A 20446-nucleotide genomic window follows, 5' to 3' on the forward strand; every position below is an offset into this window, starting at 1 on the left:
GTATAAAAAGCCGAGGTTTTCCGAGGTTTATGTTAATGTTAAGCCTTTTAAAATACACTTTTCTTCTACTGATTTTCAGCCATTTTCTGCATTTTTTGGTATTGATCATAATATTAAGGTGCAGGAGAGAAGGACGCAACTGGAAGACCTTTGTGAAGTTTGTGAAGTGCAACGTCTTCTCAAAGACCAAAAATTGCTTCCAAATGTGTACCATGCATGACATGTTCATCACATTGTATGTGTTCTGACCTAGATTCAGATCTTCAACCATTGAGCAACATTTTTTTAAAGGTAGTAATATTTTTTTTAAATTGAATATGAATTTTCCATGATGAAATGAGTTATAAACAACAATATAAATATTGTTTAAAATGAGAAAACTGTCCCTTACAAATGACATGGGATAAAACACAAATATACATGTAAAAAAAACTATGGAGTTAAGTTAAAGAAATGAAAATATAAAATCCCTTTTTTCTTAATCTGTTTACTTACACTTATACCTTAAATGTTAAAGAAAAACTATATGCATTCATTATCCAAATGTAAACAAAAGGATAATAATAATCTTAAAAAATCATAAAATCATAATAATATTAAATGTTTTTTTATTTTATTAATTAAATGTTTTGTTGAAAGTACAGTGTGTGCCATGGCTGACATCAAAACTATTCAGCTGCCTAAATATATAATGTTAGCAATTGGACAATATCACATAGTGGTTAACTATCACACTTTCAGACTCATTTGGCATTGTCTGTGTCCACGCAATGATAAACGAATATTTTGTTTTGATTACAATGATTTATTCATTGATGCATCTATTTACATTCAAAACATGAGTTAATTATTGACGTAGATTCAGACTACAACAAAGGTCTGTCCGAAGGCATTTATTAGTTTCTGACTCTGTAAAACTACACAAAACTATCTTACTGTATCTCTGAACTGACTCTTCAATGAAAAAATGAAGGCTGTTCTATGTGATCTCCTTTTGCTAATTTAATATTTGTTCGCTCCCCTGAAACACCTTGGAGCCCCTCTCTGAAAAGCCTCTGACCTGAGGGATGAACGTCTGGTTGTTGCAGGTACCAGTCCAGGTCCCAGCTTTTCACCAACACAAACAAAAACTGCCACACAAACATCAGCAGTGGGTTTTTTATTGTTTGCAAACGGTAAAAAATAAAAATAAAAATACAGTCAGTGAGCAGAATGACTGCAAAGCTGTGAGGGGCAACAAACACGAGTCACAAACCGAAGACGATACAATAGCATGAACAAACACAAGAAACTGAGTCAGTGTGGGTCATCACCTGCAGGTTTACCCTGCTGCAGGTTTTATCTGATGCAGCTGAGGTTTTACTGGTCTGACTGAAGAATAGTTCACTCCAAAATTCACAGATTAACTCCAGTTTTCAGCTTTTGCTGAATGTCTGCCTTCTAAACAGATCATACTCTGTTCACAGCTCCAAGACGAGTCCGAGTTAACATACTGACGCAAGAAATAGAGCTACAATCAGAACAGTTCATCCTCTTGGGAACAGCAATGTGAATGGGGAAATCTGAAGAAAACTATACAATCTTTTTTTGTTTTTTTAAATAAAAGTAGGAGGTTTGGCCTCCTGTGGCGCTGGAGGGAAAGTCAGAAAGCCACAAATATCAGGATAATCTGGTCAGGAGTTGTTGGGACCTATAGTTTCCTTTTGATATCATACTTTATGTAAACATGCACTGGCAGTAACTGGACTTTCATTTTGGAGCGAAGTATTCCTTTAAGAGCACTTGGGACAGTGTTTGTTAAATGTTTAAACCTCGTTTAACTACTGAGCAACGCCACTTTATTGTCATTCATGCCTGTAGTTTATTTTGTTTTCAAAATTTACATTCAATCTGGATGTGTGTGTTTCATGTCCCAAGACAGCAGCCTAAAAAACTTTGTTATGGTACAAATCTCCTGTTAAGATCATAAATAACATTACTGTGTGTTGAAAGAGGCAAGAGCAGGAACAGAGGAAGGTCACTTGATTTCAGAGAACAAGATCAAATACAGAAATATATTAGAGATTACTAAAAGTTCCCGTTTGTGCCACAATTGTTTTTTGTGCTGCTGATAAATCCTATTTCCCACAGAAAAACAGAAACAGGGCCACAGGGAGACACTGAAACACGTGAGTGAAACCAAACTGATGTGAAACGTCTCAGTTTTAAAGACTCTTTAAGGCAGGGTGAGACAGTAATCTGTGAAACATTCCAGCTGTTATTTACAAAAACATTACTGAGGAATAAATAAAAACATCTGTGCAGCTGTCCAGGGAAGAACTGCCACCACTTTCGAGGAGGACAACACTGCCTGAACGAATATATAGAAATAAAGCCCATAGATGTGTTTATATCGGTCAGAGTCAAGTTAAATTAAGTTATAAGACATAAAGTTAAAATACTTCCGTCCGCCCTCCTGTTGTTTAAGGCTTGAGGGGAGAAGTCTGAGCGGTTTCTAGTCCAGCGGGCTTTGGAAGATGAGTCTGATGCAGCCGGACTCACTCAGCGGCTGGATGCAGAAGGGGCAGGCGGCGTGGAAGGTGTGCGTGCCGTGCGGCAGCGGGATCTGACTCCAGTACGCCGTCGTCTTCTCCGAGCAGACGTGACCGCAGGGGATGAAGGCGTGAGTGGGGGGCTCCGCGTCCACGTAGAAGCCCGCCTCACAGCCCAGCCACAGCGGCACGTAGGGGCCCCGCGCCCGGCACATGGGGCACTCCCTCTCCAGACACTCCGCCTCCACCTCGGGGTTGCGGCGCCCCCCCCAGCCGTGGTAGCCGTGGACGTGGCCGCAGCGCAGGTAAGCCCAGGGCTGCTTCTCGTCCAGGACGCCTTTGCGGCGAAGGCTGGGGAAGGCCAGTGTGTTGAAGCCCACGGGACACTGCGGCCGCCCGGCGTTCAGCTCCTGACGCAGCGCCTCCAGGTGTTTGACGGTGGGTGTGTGCGCAAGGCCCTCAGCCGTCCGCCACAGCAGCGTGGCACCGCACAGGTCGATGAGCGAGCCGTCCACCAGCTCGTTAGACTCAGAGACAGAGTCCACCTGAAGGAGAGGCGAGCAGGAGATTACAGGTCATTCACAACAAGAAGAGGCTGCTGCCTGTTCATTCATTTTTATTTGGACACCATTTAGACAGTCAGTCATGATGTCACTTCTTCTTGTGTTCCAGTGGACACAAAATAGGTCTCGGAACAAGTGAAACATGCTCCTGTGTTTTACAATCAAATTAGGCCGACCGTCTACTACAGACCTTGATATTAGAAATTATGTTTAAAGGCACCCTGCTGCGTTTTTAACCACATGTAGCGCTATAGAGCTATATTTTTGCATGCAATGTGAGCACACCAGGGATGGAAATCCGATTTTCAGTTAGGCGGCCAAATGTTGGAAGGCTACCCGCCAGTATATCTAAAATCGCATAACACAGGACGAGAGGCGTTCATTGGTTGTTGTTTATGTTCTTTGGCTTAGATTTGGAAGGAGTGGGCGTTAGTGGACAGGAGTCGGGACGGAAAGAGGGGAGAGTGAGACTGTAGCTGCTTTCATACGAAGATCAGCGCGTAAAGAATATCCACATTTATGTCGCATTCGCTTCTTCATACTGAACAAAAATTTGCCGCTTTATCCCGTGTGAAAAGTTCTTCATCCGGCATGTCGGCTGTGGCTTTTGACAAACAGATCATTAAGTCTTTCTGTCTGGTGTCTGTCACCAACTTCCTCAGCTCAGAGGCGGATAAAATCCGCTACATACCTTTCATAAAGTGCAGCAAGCCGGCAGATTGGCTCAATACCTGTGAAATAAGGCAGCGTGAAAGCTGCTCATGTTAGGCGCTAATTACAAAAGTTGTACTAGCTTTTTGCTGGGAAGTTGGCAGTCCAGTCGGTGTCTGACACGCTGTCAGATCTTCTAATGGTCCTGCTGTCCTCTCCAGAGATCAAGGAGAATGATCCATAGACTGTATAAAAAAATATTGATCCCACAAAACCTGTGATGCTGTGGCACCAGGACTCAGTCAGAACCAGGAGGCCAGAAGGAGTAGTGAGCAGACTGATGAGGAGGTTTAAGTTGAATGATAACGCATGACAAGAGTGAGCTGTGATAAGATTTAAGTTAATGATTAATAAGCAGCTTGTAAGTTTGTAAAACAATTTACTGTTATGATTTAAGTACATTTTATAGCAATAATATAATTTTGCTTCACATTTCACTCTGGCCTCTTCTTTAAGTTTGTATTTGACATAATACCTTATCTCAATTAAAAGGAGAGAAACAGATGTATATGTGACAAAAAAGGCAATTTATTATTTTGGCAGGTGGATTTTTTCATCTAACTGCCACCTTGGCAGGTGAGCCAAGTAGTTCATTTCCACCCCTGGAGCACACGGGTGAAAACATATTAGGTGCGTCTGGCTTCATGCGGCCCTTTGCAGCGCTGACTTAACATGATGCATGCTGGACTTAACATAAGGGCATGCTGGTTAGAAAATGTGTCTGACTTTCGCTGGGGTTGCAAAACGTCACCATGTCACGTGATATTAAAACCTCGCAGGAGCAAGTCCGGCTGTTTTCATAACCCGCCTCTGCAGTAGAGCTGCAACGATTAGTCGATCGAAAGAAAATGAATTGACAGCTATTTTGATAATCAATTAATCATTTCTTTAAGCTCAAATGTTGCTGGTTTTATCTTCTTAAATGTAAGGAATTGAGTAAGGAATTGATGCTATTTTTTGTCATTTATGAGTCTTTGGGTTGTGGACTGTTGGTTGGACAGAAGAAGTAAATTGAAGATGTCACTTTGTGCACCGGAAAATTCTGAGAAACATTTTTTGCCATTTCTTGACATTTTATAGACTAAACGATTAGTCAATAATGAAAATAATTGTTAGTTGCAGCCCTACTCTCGCCTGCAGCTCACGTTTGACTATCAAGTCGGCTAAAGGCAGCCGCAGTCATCTCGAACGCGCCTACATGTTCTTGCCTCTGGTTCCATGCTGTTCTGCTGAGCAACAGTTGGTGTCGGTAATGCATAAAGAAACGTAGCAATGCAACAAAGGCACGGCAGAAGAGGACCGCAGGCAAGTAAACAAGAATGTAAACAAATAAACGATTAAAAATATTTAAACACATTTTTAGAACCTCTTTCTCTCCAACACACATTATGTTAGAGAGAAAGTGTGAATCTACTCCACGGGGCAGATTTACACAGTGATTCATTTGTGTACAGCTCCCATGACGGGCGGGGGGGGGGGGGTCACCCACCAGCTTTCCCCTCTGCTGAGATGATCTGGTTTCCCGCAGAGTGAAGACATTGCCGCAGACTGATATTTCCCTCCACAGGCCAGGTTTAGAGTCCTGGCTGAAGCCGTGGCGTGGGTGCATCACAAGCACGCCGTTGGTGGTCAGGCCGTCCATCTGACCGTCCTGCATCCTCCACTTGGCTGCCTTCTCCTGTGAAGAGGTCACAAAAACAATTAATCTCTAGTTACACAGAATACAAGTAATGAAGCGCTGTCTCATCCACCACAGCAGCAGTTCACGCTGCCTACCCCGAGGAAGATGTTCTTGGAGGAGTCAAAGCCTGCGGCGTAGATGCGTGCAGAGTAAGGCGGGTTTCTTTGGCAGATGATGCGGCAGGCGAAGCGGGAGATGGTGCTCTGAACCGCCTGAGCGTCAGCGTGGCTCTGACCACCGGGCACCGTGTCCGTCACCACAAAGTCAATGGGATTCTCGGTAGAACGACCAATCTGTGAGGAGGCAGAAACAACTTTTATGTTTCCAAATCTGACATTAAAGTGTGTTGACATGCCTGCAGACGCCTTTATCTTACTGCCATGTCCATAGGGACACTGTGTCTGGGATGTGATTATTGGCTGGTGCACACTGGAGGATTTCCAAATCTTAACTGATATACTGATAACTGCTCAGTGAATGGAAGTGAAACAACATTACATTACTTATTGCATTAGTTATGTAAACATGAAGCAGATGGTCTCTCTTCTGTAGTTACAGAAGATTTGGCGAAAGAATAAAGTAATGCAGACGAATTCTGAATGTAACACTGGAGTTAAAAGCTGTGGCGGCAGAAAACCAGACCAGTCTCCGTTTTAGGTCTTTGTTTTCACCGTTTTAGTTTGATCCAAACCGCAGTAGTGTGGATGGGGTCTATTTCTATACTATTCAATTTACTCCACTTTAGCCAATTATTTTTTTTCTTTATGGCTTTCAGTGTTTTTGCTTAAAATGGACGCAACACAGTCTTTTGTGGGTCACAACAATTCCTACCAAGAAGCTGTTAAAAAGTTTACATTTTTGAAAGACTAAAAGAAATAAAGTTAAGTGGTGGAGGTTAATAAAGAATTTCCCCTTGGGGATCACTAAAGTATTTCTGATTTCTGATTCTGATTAAGGCAAAAAGATGAAACTAAATCTCAGTCAAGGACACAAGGTTAAAGAGAAAGATATCATGCTGCTGACAGTTTTTCCACCTTAAGTGGCTGTCCAGACAAACAAAAATAAAACCAAAAGTTTGATTCGATGTGTATATCTGGAGCGACAAAAGGTAAAGTTAGTGTATATTCGTACCTGGAACATGTCTGTGTTGCTGTCGTGGGTGTACTCCACCACCACCGTCTGTGCCCGGGACAGAGTGTATGAAATACTGTGCTGCTCCTTGTTGCTTACAGCCTGTGGAGACACAGAGAAACAAAGAGAAGCGCTGATACGCTGTGTTTAAGGTATGACAATTTGCAATCCAACTCCACTTATCCATCCTGGTAATATTACAGAAATGGATAAAACACACTAAACATAGATAAAATAAGATGTTAAATGATTCATTGATGCACACGGGCCACCTCTACCTGCGTGGTGAGCGCTCACCTTGGCAGCCTGAGGTGTGCATGACGTGTGCACAGTGCTGGGTTTCACACCGTTGGCTTTGTTCCTGAGATACAGAGCGAAGCGACTTTTCCGCCTTCCCTTGTCACCGTTGGGCAGAGAGCCGTTACACCTGAACGCACAAGATGGAAGATCCACACAGGTTATCAGGGCATCCACAAACCTGCAGCACACCACTGAATCAGGAAGCTCTTATATACTGAACTTATACTGTATCATCACAATGTCTCTTGTTGTTTTTTCATTCAATTCAATTCAATTCAGCTTTATTGGCATGATTGTAAAACAACAATATTGCAGTAAAAGTGTGTATTTGTGTGTTAAAAAATAAAATACAAATAATAATAATTTGTTAAAAAAATAAAAAGAATAAATAAAAAATTTAAATAAATTCAATAAAGAAAACGGTAAACGTATGTATGTATTAATAAAAAAAAGTAAACAAAATTAAAAAACAAAAAAATCTGTATCAAACGTGAAATAAAAAAAAAAAAATAAATGAAAAATTACTAAAATGACAATGAAAATAATAATAATTTGAAAATGAATCAATTCATTAATATAATTATCAGTCTAGTCTGAGTTTCCACTGTTTGTCCTCAGTTCGTGGCATGAGGAGATATATTTTGCTGCAGTGATTTGGCATTCTGGCATTTCTCCCAGTAAACGGGGGAGTTTCTGTGTGTCTGATTTTAATTTGGGGTATACTTGGGAAAATGTTAACGAAGTGTTTTTCTCTTAATGTCTCAGTTTCTGACTACAGAGTCAGGGAATGAAGCTGCCTTATATTCAGTGTCAAGTATCATTTCAGTTCTGGATACAAATAATAAAAAGCAAACAAAAGGTCTGAGACCACAGCAGCCAACCTCCCTGAACCACAGGCTCTCTCTTGTGTCCACAGTGAATGGCCTTCAGTCAGGAAGTCAGCTGCATTCTTACTGTGGTGGAGTTTCTCCACACGCTTTAATGGGTTTATGCTGCTACCAAACAATTAACACAATCTAATAGAGGTAGGACAAAGTCCTCGTTTTGCAAAACCCACAAAAGAGTCAAGTCTTGATTATAACTGGGACAACCTTTTTTGAAATTGATCCAGCAGTTGCAACGTTATCCGTTCTAGTGCCTGTTTTTGCCGCTGACAGACTCAGATTGTTATGTTAAGTGTCTGACAACATTGTGGAAAGGATCCCTACAGAGATAGACCTCTTTTTTAAAGAGTAAGATCTTTTTTACTTAATGAGAAACAGTCACTATGTCGCTGTTGTCAAAGCCACCAGACTCCATTAACAAAACCCCTAATTTTTCAAGCACTTGCCCACAAGGGTTACTTTTTAGCCATGTTTCGCAGCACGCTCGCTCAATACTGGACCAAATACTGGGGAAAAAAATGTCATCCCAATTAGTCACAGAGAGTGACTGTTTAAATTTAGTACATTTACAGAAAAAGTAAATGCTTTTAAAAATATTTATTTATTACTTCATGATAAACATCTTAACATGAAACTAAAGTAAAAAGATCATATCTGTCTTGACCCTGTCACACAATTGCAACATTTCATAAGACAGGTGTTGTCCTTTTATTTGTTGCATCTTTAAAATGTGATAATCTGAGTTATCATCTGGTGTCTGTCTGCTGGTCTGGCTACAAAACACCTTTCCCTCCTGCTTGTGCAATGTGATTGGTTGCTGTTGATTTAAGTGAGAGTGCTGTAGATCCTGAAAACAAAGAGCTAATTCATTTACTGGTTTGTAAAATCATTTTTAATCTTTAAGCGCGGGCAGAATTTCAAGTTATTTCAAGTAAAGTAACAAGAATGTCTCCTTTTTCCATTTCTGTTTCTAATAAAACAAAACACAAAATATAATCAGACAGTTTTGGATGCAGCTATTTTTCTAGTCTTTATACTATGCAAGGCTAAACAAGCCCTGGACCTATCTACCTCGTGCAGGTAAGAAGACAAGGACGTTTACTTCCCGAATGTTTCTGTAACAGCTTTCACTGGAGACAGGAAGCAAGTTTCAAACTGTTTCAGTCCTGATTGAAAAGCAGGATGCTGTGGTTTATAATCATCAGGACGCCTGTTAACTTCAACTTAATTTATGTGCGAAACATCATTTATTTGCAGAACATTTTTCTCTTTGTGAGCTGTGTAGTGAATCTGAAAAGAACAAAGGTTGTGGGACCTTTTTAAATAAAAGTCAGTTTAGCTGGAGGTTATCTTCAGAGCCAGACTGCTGCCAACCGCAGGTCACATAAACATGCAAGCTCAGTAAAAACGTCGAGCCATTCTTCCCTGGATAATGCAAACTTCCTGCGTTTTAGATAGAGAGACCTCCTTTCTTTAGACAAACTCCACCGTAGCTCCGCTGTATGACACATAACACTGTTTTCACAAACTATATGGCTCTTTAAAAATTAAACCTTATGACCAGTGTAATTGCCAGTTACCGAGTCTGCCAGACTGTTTAATTCCACATGTGGACATTAAGATACAAAAGCAAACAAAAGGTCTGAGACCAAAGCAGCCAACCTCCCTGAACCACAGGCTCTCTCTTGTGTCCACAGTGAATGGCCTTCAGTCAGGAAGTCAGCTGCATTCTTTACTGTGGTGGAGTTTCTCCACACGTTTAACTGCGTTGAGGCAGAGTTATGCTCATACATTATGCTACAAAGCGCACAGAACTCAAATGAGGGATTTGTTGAATCTTATTTATCTGGACAAACTTCATAGTGTACAAATTCTTATCTGCACAAAAGGAGGCTGCACACAAAGAACAACAACACTAACAGCAAAACAATGCACAAGTCTGCGAGGTTGTTGGCATCGAATATCTGTTTAGATTTTAATTATGTTATCATAAATTTTAGATGATTTTATACAGGCAAATTTCTTGTACAACTGCTTGTGTTTAAGATTTAAGTAGGGTTGGGTATCGAGAACCAGTTCCAAGTTGGAACCGTTACCACATTTCCAAAATCTGTGGATTCATTAAGACCCGTGAGTTTGGATTCTGCTCCTCGGCTCCTAACTTCCTGCATATCTCAGCTCCTGACTGAACTGCAGTGAGCATTTACACTCCATCAAAGGAGCCGCTACGCCGACCTAACGTCACCTCATTTGTTAACAAAGCATGAAGAAGAGAGTCCTTCTGTTTCCAGTCCTGGACCGTGGCGGACCGCAGCAAACGCTCCAAAGTTTGGCTTAGCTTCACTAAAAGAGAGAAGGCCACAGCAGAATGCAGCAGCTGCAGTAAGGAGGTTTGGTGCGAGGCAGGAAGCAGCTCCAACATGACGAAGCGTTTATTCAACACGGCGTGAATCTGAAGGAACGCACCGTGTTGAACGTGCCGCGCTCTCCCAGCTACAATGACGCCCCAGATCCAGCTAACGCTAACAGTAGCAACGTCTCAGGTACAAAACACCTTTTATACTGAAGGGAAACCAATGATGGCTACAAATGAGTCCCCAGAGACGCCCCTCTAGGACAGAGACTCCTTTCACTTTAGCCATGAAGGGGATGATGAGCAAGGAAGAGGATCAAGGTCACCGAGCGCTGACAGGATCTGTGCTGAAGGAACCAGAACCCTGATTCAAGAAGAAGAATCTGAATCGGTTAAACTGACACGATGGCCAACCAAACATATAAGAACTTTGGTTTGTTGAATGAAAAAAGGGTTTGCAGAAAAGTTTAGTATTTCTCGACCTGCTGAAAATCACTTACTCAGTACTCAGCCCTCAAACACAGCACTTCCAACTCAGCTGAGGGAGAAATGTAAAACTGCAGTGTGTCATGATGGCAATAATTCTTCCTTACGTTTTCCATCTAGATGTTGGCATTTTTGCTCTATTTCTTCCAGGACTACATGTTTGTAGCTCTCCATGTTTGCTTTGGAGGAACGTCCTGCAAAACTATAATCTTTAGGTAATCTGCAGGTATGTAAACCAAGGGTGTGCAGCTTCTGGCTTCTGGCACCTCATTGTTGACTGGCTCTGTAAATTAGCTTGGTGAGACTCTGCAGCAGTTATCCCTTTGTCACTTTATCTTGTGTCCGTGCTGTGTTATTATCATGTGGTAATACATTCCTGAGCGGAGACGGTTGTAAAAACTGTCTGGGGTGCGTTCAGTGACTCAACATCTGCAATTTCAGAGTCAACTGTCAAAACCTTCTGACATGTAATGCTACTGTATGTCTTAATTCAAGAATTCAATGCTTTTCGCCAGCTGATTCTCAATTATTATATGTCATTGTGTCCCTGAAAGCACCACCAAAATGGGTTTCAGCACGGTCCATTCTCATGACGGAATTATCAAGCTATGAAAACAAAGTTTCCTGATAAACACATGAAGCAGACAACGTTTTCACTGTGTTGGATTTGCAAGCTTCAGGTCTCTCTTTCTGACACGGTCTCAATTCAACTGCTGCCTGAGAAGCAGGAGCCGGATCTAAAAACAGATGGCATTCTTCTGAAAATGAAATGGTGAGCAGGTATGTAAAGTACACATGTATGAGTAGTTAAAGGGCTAAAACAGGCAAAAACTATAAAGCTCCATCTTGGTGACTTAGATGTTTTGACCACAGCTGTAAAAGCTCCTTATGCTGGCTGCACACTAGAGGATTATTGGGCTGATTTGGTTCTGATTCGCCCTCCAAGGCTGGTCGGAAGTGGTTATTCTGTAGTGTGAGGGATTTATAGACATAATCTTAAGAAAGCCGACTGGAGCCGAGGTTCCCTGATTTTGAATTGCCAATGAGAGCGAGCTGAGCAGGAAGCGTCCCCAGCGTGTTGTGTATCTGCTCTATTCCCTCTTCTCAGTCTCGAGTTCATCCACATTTGATTCTCTTCTTTTAGTTTTTCTGTGCAAAACACAGCAAACACAAGGTCAACCAGCTGAAGACGACAGTCTGTCTGAAGTCACGTTTGATCACGCGAGATTCTGTGAGACCCCAAGTCCCCGGAACGGCCACTCTGAAACCATCTAGACTGAATCGTCTGGTGTGTGCGTTCTTATAGGTTCAGTGTGTAAGTTTTAGTGGCATCTAGTAGTGAGGGTTGTGAATTGCAACCTGCGGCTCAGTCACCCCTCCCCCTCTCCTTGCAAGCTAGCAGGAGAAGCTAATCGCTTCGTCAGCTTTTGTGCTAAATAATAGGTGTGATCCTCCATTTCTCCAAATCTCTTCTTGCTTCTAATAAACCAGTTGACTACAATGACTACTACTTCTTCTTCTTTGTAGGTTTTCGATGCGGTAACAAAACTCTGTAGGGCAGTTTGTCCGTTTGGGCTGCTGTAGAAACATGGCGGCGCAACATGGCGACTTCCATGTAAGGGTGTCAACACATTCTGACTCTTGTCACATATGGACACTTGGTCAAGACCTCTTGGCGTCACTTTTTAACGCCCCGGGTACCCATTTAGTGTCATTTATCAGGGTTTAGGGTTCTGCAGTCAAGTTAGCAACAGTTAGTCAAAATAAAACTTTAACTTTGCAAATCATCGCCATTTTGAAACGGCACATTGTAAAGTTGTGAAACGTTGCAATTTGGTTTGCAAGGCAACAAAAGTACTTGGTTAAGGTTAAGAAAAGATCCTGGTTTGGGTTAAAATAATTACGTACGTCAGATAACACGTGAGTTAATTAGCGTAACTTACGCAATTTACGCAACCTACAAAACTTAAATAAAAATATTTAATGTTGACTTTTTGTTTCACACGGGACACGAACCCCGGTCTCCTGGTTCAAAGTCGGGGTTCTGGCCCTCCAACCACCTCCTTTCTCAGTCTGTTCTGTTAAATATCATGTACCGACGCTACAGGGCTTCCCCCTCTGCCTTAAACTATGACACTATAGGGATCCACAGTGCGTTACAAACTGACGCCGGTGACGAATCAGGGAGTGAGAACAGGTTGGCAGTGTATGTAGATAGAAGTGACTCATTCTAAGGTAATAAAACATACGGTTCATTAAGTAAGGCCTTTATACACCACTGAAAACATAGTTATTGATATAATATTACATTTCTGTCAATAGATCCTCCTAAATATTACACACTGGACGTTTAAGATTAAAATATTAAAAGTCGGTTAAATCTGTCGTTATGTCTGTGGTATCCCACATTTTTAAAAATCGTTTGCGTGCACCAGGCATTAGTGAATATCTTACCCGAGCACAATGAGCTCTCCATATTTAACTGGTCCTTTGGTGGAAGCAGGGGAGGTGGAGATGTTTTCCGGACCAAGTGAAAACATCTGTGCTGCCTTCGGGGGGAGGAGTGGTGAGGATTACTGATTCCCAGTGTCACCCTCAGAGCGTCTCCATCAATGCAGGAACACACTTCACCTGCAGACACGAGCAAAAGAAGCCATTTTTAAGTTGTTGTTTTTTTTACTTTGCAGCAAACATGCTATGGGAAAACTTTGGACATTTTTAAATCCTCTTGAGCCATTCATACAAACACACAAAAAGGCTTCAACACAACAGCATTCACTACTACAAAACACCCACAATGTCTTTGTACAGGGGGCAACACTGGTAGACAATGTGTGTATTCACTCCAGCACACTGAGTGGGGTTGTTAGGTGTAAAACGGGGCCATTTGCGTCCGTGACGGGGTGACTCACTCAGAAGCAAACTGGAACTGATGTTACAATCCTTTGTGCCATGAAAAATAAAACAAGCTGAGCATTAATTCAGAAGCCCGACTCTGATGTCAAAGGACCGAACAGGACACAACGTCATCAAAAACCTGCGAGTTACACAAACGCTTGTTTTGACCAACTCTGCACTGACGTGGATGATTTTATAAACCAGTATAAAAAGAGTTAAATTCAAGGTTTTGTAGAGAAAACTCATTAGACATAATCTTCCAGCAGCTGGAGACAATGTGGGTCAACAGATACAAACCACTGCCTCATATTGTGGTCCAGTGTTGGGCAGTAACCCGTTACTCAGGACTAGTTCCAAAACAGTAATCAAATTATAGTTATTAATACAAATAACACTGTGTTTCTGCGTTACCACCAACGGCAGGTCAGGGGCAGTTCAAGTCGAGAACCTGGACCTTATGTTGACGAGTCAGCTGCTAGGCCAAAAAGCTAGAGGAAGAATGGAGAACGAGGGAGAGAGGCATTCTTTAGACACCTGTAGGTACTACTATTATTGTGTCACAGTCACAGTAAGATGCAAAGAAACTCCGGCTGCAGCCCTTTGATGCATGTGCTCGTCAGGAGAGAGTGGCGTTAAGCAACATCTGATGTTTTATAAAAACAGTGAATACTGCTCTGATAAATGCATTTTATTTTTTTATTTCAGCCAGTGGTGTCAAGAAACGTATGTTTTGTAAAATAACACACTCCCTGCTGTTATAAATTTACTATATATATAATTTATACAACAAATATACACATACCCTATACTGTACAGCATTAACTGGTCTGAGAGGCTGCATGTTTTCAGTTTATCTGATTGTTGACTCCTCAGGTTAATTATTGTTCTAGTAAAGTTGATTCATTTCTAAAAGAGGTTGTTGTGAACAGATTGTCACTTTATAAGAATTAGTGTTGTAGTAGTGAAAATAATATACGTTACATGTTACTTTTAATACCAGTAATAAATAAGGTAATAGTATTACTTTGTAAAGGAATAATAAGTAAAAAAGTAAATTATTATAATTCCTGAGTAACTTGCTCTGGTCTTGCCAGTTCCTTTCTTGTTAGAGGTTTATAATAATCTAAAAAGTACTCCAGCATTTTTAAACCTGGGACCTAGTTTCAAATATGTTGATGGTGAAATGACTAGTAGGTACAAAAAGTTAGGAGTCTGTGCAGCAGATGCTTCAGCTTGAAGCTGTAACATCTGAACTGTCTGCAACGTGTTCCTTCAGGCCGATTGCACCCGTCAAAATGACGTCCACAAAAAATGCTTCTTTTTGCCAGCTGACAGGCTCAGACTGTTGCACCAGGTGTTTGATAACATGGAAAGAAAGATGAAGACTCGCTCAAGGACAGTTCTCACTCTGAAATCTCGTGAGAGGCGAGTTGTTGCAGGAGGACGCCCATGGATACTTGAGTCAGAGTTGGAGAGAGAAGTTTGTTGTGTTGGAGTAACGTTAGGAAATAAAATCTTGCTAGCAGCTCCGCTACATACACAACAAACTCCACCGAGGTTTGTTTGATGAATGTTTTAAGTTTTTATGGTTAAATTCAGGAGTTTAAAGATATTCCATCTCAGGCTCCTCTATCAGCTGACAAAGCACTTGTCGACCTTCTGATGTTATGAAATCTGGATTACTTTTATGTAAAATTCCTAAAAAGCTGACGCATTGTTTCAGCAAGATCTTCTTCTATTAAATTCACAATTATGTAGCTCTTGACCGTTCATCAGCTAATTAAAAGCATCAGAACACCGGAGAGATAAAAATCTCCATCAAAGATCTGTCAGTATGCGTAAATAACTCATAACTTACTAATTTTTTTACATGTATAATGTATTAATGTGATATATATGGTTAAAAACACCCAGCTATGACTCTGAAGCTGTTTTAAAGGTGATTTCCTCTTATTCGAAACTCAAGATAAAATCACAAGTGAGATCTAATATAATGAAGCAAAAAAACACAGTAGCCTATAAAAAATATGAGAGAGGTGAGGATGTGTCATGATGAAGAGATGGTGATGATGATAATCGTTCTAAATTTCCATGCTGCTGAGAAACGTAGCTGCTGACTGTATTAACGCTGGTTCATGCTCCTTTATCAGACAACATATTTTCCCCTTATCTTCATCCAGAAACCTTCATAAGTTTTCTATGTTTGGGACACCACCACACTCCCCCCCTCATGACCATTAGAGGTAAAAAAAATTAAAAAATCCTGGCAATCTTGTGTTGTGATACCGATGTGAACAAAAGACGTAAGATTTCACTCAGTCCACACTTTCACCTGGATTGAACGAACCAGAAACTGGATCACAGTCAAGTGACTTATCCGATAACTGATGGCAACCTGGCCGTAATTCTGTTGCACAGTTTTGAAAAGCCGCAGCATCAACACCTAAACGACAAAATATGTCCCAGCCAAATGTGGTGTTTTGTGCATTTAGATATTGGGTTTTGTTTCTGGTTTGTACACCTGGTGTGCTCTGCTATTACCTGGGGTCAAGATTATAAAGGTAGCATCCGAACTGTTCATAGTATATTACTCAAGGGGGTAAGCCAGAGATCGACAGTGAAGCCGACCAAAGCCTGCATGGAGGGATCCATGTAGGCCCAAATATGACGTCAAAACCCTGTGACACCCCGTCGCACGTGAGAGATGTAACCGTATTGCTTGGATTATAAACTCTCAGCAATCTAAAAAAACTATTCGGCCATCAGTGACGATCCGAGTCAGACAAACATACTGAGCCATGAAACCTTTTGTTGGCGCAGCTACCAGAATTACGGTTTTTCTGTCGTTGTTCTACGTCGTTAAACCAAGTTTAAGGCCCATTTATACTCCTGCGTAGGGTCTACGTGCGTACCTACGCCGTAGGCTACGCGTAGCCATGCATTTATACTTGTGCGTAGGTGTGTCCGTCATTCTGCAATTACACCCCCAGCGTCCACTGTGTTGACCTTTGCCGGCTGAGCAGGCTAACTTCCGGTTTAGCGCTCCGCTAAAATTGCAAACGTGCGGCTGGTGTAGCCTTTTCAAATATTACCGACCGAATGGATCACATTCTGATAGCGAAACGAGTCATTTCGCTCGGGTTGCGACGGCCAAATATATTGATTCACTGTGTTCCAGCCGCCGTTCTGGCCGCTAGTAAATGTTACTTCAAAGCGCGGGGTACTTCCGGTCGGCTCAGAGGCATTGCAAGGCTACCCAGCCGACCAATCACAGAGCTTACGGTCCACGTCGACTCGACGTGTAGTTACATTTTTGAGGAGGTGCACGTCAGGCGATGGCGTAGCCTCTGCGTAGCCCCGTAGCCTACGCCGTCACCTACGCCGCCGATTTGACGCAGAAGTATAAATTGTCCTTTATGCTGCGCAATCATGCGCAGTAGACACTGATGCCAACAGGAAGTGACCCTGTAGTAGTGTGATCCAAAACTGGCTTCACTGCTCTCCATTCTAATCAGCAGGGTGGCTTGGTCCAGTAATATATGTCTATGATCCCTCCATGCAGGCTTTGGTCAGCTTCACTGTCCGATCTCTGGCTTACCCCCATGATTGGTGCTGGAAACCTTTGTTTGACATTCTATTGTATGTATAGGGAGTAGCCTATTTGGTTTTGCCATTGAAACTGGATTAATGGACATTTCACTCTGTACGGTAAAACAAATAAACTTATAAATCAGCAACACAACAAAGCCTGGAGATTCTTAAGAACGAGACGTCAGCCAGGGCACTCCTGGGCTAAACCACCTCAGTAGCTATTGGACTGAGCTATTAGAATTAGTCAAAAACCCTTTGCCCTTCCTCTACGTCAGTACAGTGAATATCTCTGGAGTTGTGGACGAGAGTCTGTTTCACTAATCATCACAGGAATTGGTTGGCACAGGACAATACGTCAACAGGAGCATGACAGACTGGAATCATCGATTGATTCATAAACAATCTAATAAACGCTGATTTCTGAATTTATCAGGAACAGGATGGGACAAGAGTGTCAGAGTCGATTGTAGATGAAACAATCGTCATCTTGGGCTTTGGGAAACGCTGATCAAGATTTTTCACCGCTTTCTGACGTTTTATTGACCAAACAACTAATCGATTATGAGAAAACTTTCAGATTAATCGACTACAGAATTATCATTAGTTGCTGCTACACACAATAAGTTTTGATAAGTAGCACTGACTGTAAACAGAAACCTGGTTAATGTTAGTGTAGAGTTTTAAAACAAAGTGGTCTCAGGGGTGCATGTGGGCAGGAGAAGGCAGGGAGCAATTAACCCCCCCACCCCAGCCTCAGCCATTCTAATGATTGACTGAGCATAAATGTCCCTTATTATTAACCTTATTAATTAATTTTTCACAAAATACTGCCAACATTACCCAGTTCCATGTCTTTGCTGAATATCTTTGGGTTTTGGACGTCAGCGTAGGCCTCTGGAAGTGGTGATCAAACAATTAAACCAATAATTGATTCATTGGATATATAATTAGCAGATTAATCGATGATGAACAGGTAATAGCAGTCCTAGTTCGCTCTGTGTGGTAATCAATCAGAGCTGCATCCTACACAGGATGGAGCCGAAGTTTTAGTTTAGTTTTAGTTTTAGTTTTAGTTTAGATATTGATCTGTTTTAACTGAGTGTGTCCGCGTTGATTGCATCAATAACTGATCAGTTATTTTTAAGAGGAGCACAGGAGCTCTGCCTCTCAACCTGCAACTTTAACATACCAAACTGTAGTTCAGGACTATCTGATGCCTAACACTTCCCATAACCAATTTCCTGTTGGAAATCTGTGGGGTCAGTGGGTGGAAGACATTTATAGACACACGTATCATGAAAAGAGATCCCCCCCCCCCGAGCTGCAGCTTATTTCAGCAGCCATGAATACAGCCAGTGAACTGCAGGGGGACAGAGGGACCCATTCAGACCGCCTGTAACTGGACTCTAGAGAAGGAGGACGACCTCTGAACAACAAACCGCTCCGTTGTGGCGTCTCTTTCCTCTCTCGTGACGGTGACGTGAATCACACGCCGCCCAGGGCTGATTTTATCTCTCACTCGCGACTCAGATCTCACGGTTTGAACGACACAGAGCCAGAACTTATTTGTGTTTTAAATCTTTTACACTGCTTTTTGTGTCTTCCACTATTATTAGATTTCATTCTATTTCCACATCGTACTCTTAATTTGGAGGGAGGGAGTTCAGAACGGTCAGCGCAGCAGAGGAAACAGCTCTTTTAACCTTGAACCAGCCCGCCATCTGATATCCCTGTACATTCATTTAAATTAAAGTAGAAGCTGTCCCACGCTTGCTTTCTGTGACAGATAACAGATGCAGAGTGGTGCTGAATTTAAACTTGTGAATTATTTATCCAGAGAGGCAACAAACAACACAGCAGGTCTCACTAACGTCACATGGGGCCCTTCACCACGAACAGAGATGAGTAAGGGTTATCCAGCTGTCTTTGGGTTCAACTAGGTTTGGATGGATATCTCAGCCAGTAACGTGTTGTTTTAGATGGAAGCTTTATTAATTAAGGAAGTAGAAACACACATTAATGTTGTAATGCTGTTAGATAAGAGCTGCTGTCATTTCGAGAGACATGTTAACATCTTGAAAAAACGACAGTTTTTGAGATTGTATTGAGATTAATTTGGCGGATATTTCAATGAGTCATGATTTTAGTTGGAATTAGGGCTCTGCAATATGACTAAGTTCTCACTTCCCTGTATATATATTTCAGTCAGTGAAAACTAGTTAGCGAGCACTTAGGTCTAAACAGGTAGCGAAAGGTAATGGATAGATGGTTGCTATCGATTGATTAGTTGTCAACTATTACAGTAAATTAATCGCAAACTGTTTGGATAATCGGTTTGAGTAATGTTTTTGTGGTTTCTTTGCTCCTGTGTGACAGTAAACTCACAATATCTTTGGGCTGTGGACAAAACAACATCTGAGGATGTCATGGTGGGCTTTGGAAAAAAACAGATCGACATGTTTAACATTCATTTTACAGACCAAGCAACTGGTCAGTTAATCAAGAAAATAATCGAGAGCGAAAATAATCGTTAGTTGCAGCAGCCTAGGACTGCACTGAAAAACCTGATAATGCATTTTTTGCATTTTTTTTTCTTCTGCGAATTATATTGCAATATGAAAAATACAGGAATTTTCACCAGATGACTTCAGTTTAAATGAAATAAGCATTCTAGAATTATTGGGGTGATTTGGTAGGGGAAATAAATATTATCTTTTTAGTCTTAAGCTTTAATGCGGTACACATATTTCAAACTAAATATAAAAACAATATAAAAGAGCAGCTATACACCAGCACCCTGAGTCTTTTTGCAACCAAATCCACAGTTTCAGTGGTTTCCTCCTGTTCCTCACTTATTTTCAAGTTGTTGTTGACAACTAATGGGGGCGGGGCCTGCTTTGGTTGTTTTGATAAACTGATCAAGAATATTGTGATTGGTGGCTTGCTGTGTATGCAGACCCTGCTTGTAACTCACTAGCAACAAACTCTGTGTTTCCAAGAACCCTTAAATCGGATTTACATGCTGAAACTGTAAAGAAATGTGCTTTCCTGGTGTGGAGCCCATATTAGCTAAACTAGACTTTTCACTTTTGATTGATGAATGCATCTAAAACACACTGACAAGGAAGGTTGCATGCAGATATTTTAGTTTTTCTCCCTCGTGAGAGCAGGTATAGGTACAGTCTATCACAACCAGTAAACTACAGAAAACAGAAAAACATGGAATAGTAGTCTGATTATCAGGCTGTTGATAAAGTCTACTGTAAGGCTGTGATCCAGTTAGTTGTGCCAGCCTTTGGCTGCACGATATAAGAAAA

The 20446-nt window shown here is 41.5% G+C and overlaps 1 protein-coding gene across 1 annotated transcript; it reads right to left on the minus strand.

The window, feature by feature from the left end:
* Positions 1–1142: 1142 nt before the first annotated feature.
* Positions 1143–13271, minus strand: LOC119915326 (E3 ubiquitin-protein ligase pellino homolog 1-like; the record flags this gene model as incomplete). The annotated part of the gene is given in 6 exon segments (XM_038734867.1): positions 1143–3076; positions 5295–5483; positions 5582–5779; positions 6618–6719; positions 6915–7044; positions 13095–13271. Coding segments are annotated over 6 exon segments (1287 nt in total). The 3' UTR covers positions 1143–2494.
* Between the last annotated feature and the right edge of the window lie 7175 nt (positions 13272–20446).

The sequence above is a fragment of the Micropterus salmoides genome, unplaced genomic scaffold (assembly GCF_014851395.1).
Source record: "Micropterus salmoides isolate LMB-PRFRI ecotype aquatic unplaced genomic scaffold, ASM1485139v1 Ms_hic_scaffold_1, whole genome shotgun sequence".
Taxonomy (NCBI): Eukaryota; Metazoa; Chordata; class Actinopteri; order Centrarchiformes; family Centrarchidae; genus Micropterus; species Micropterus salmoides.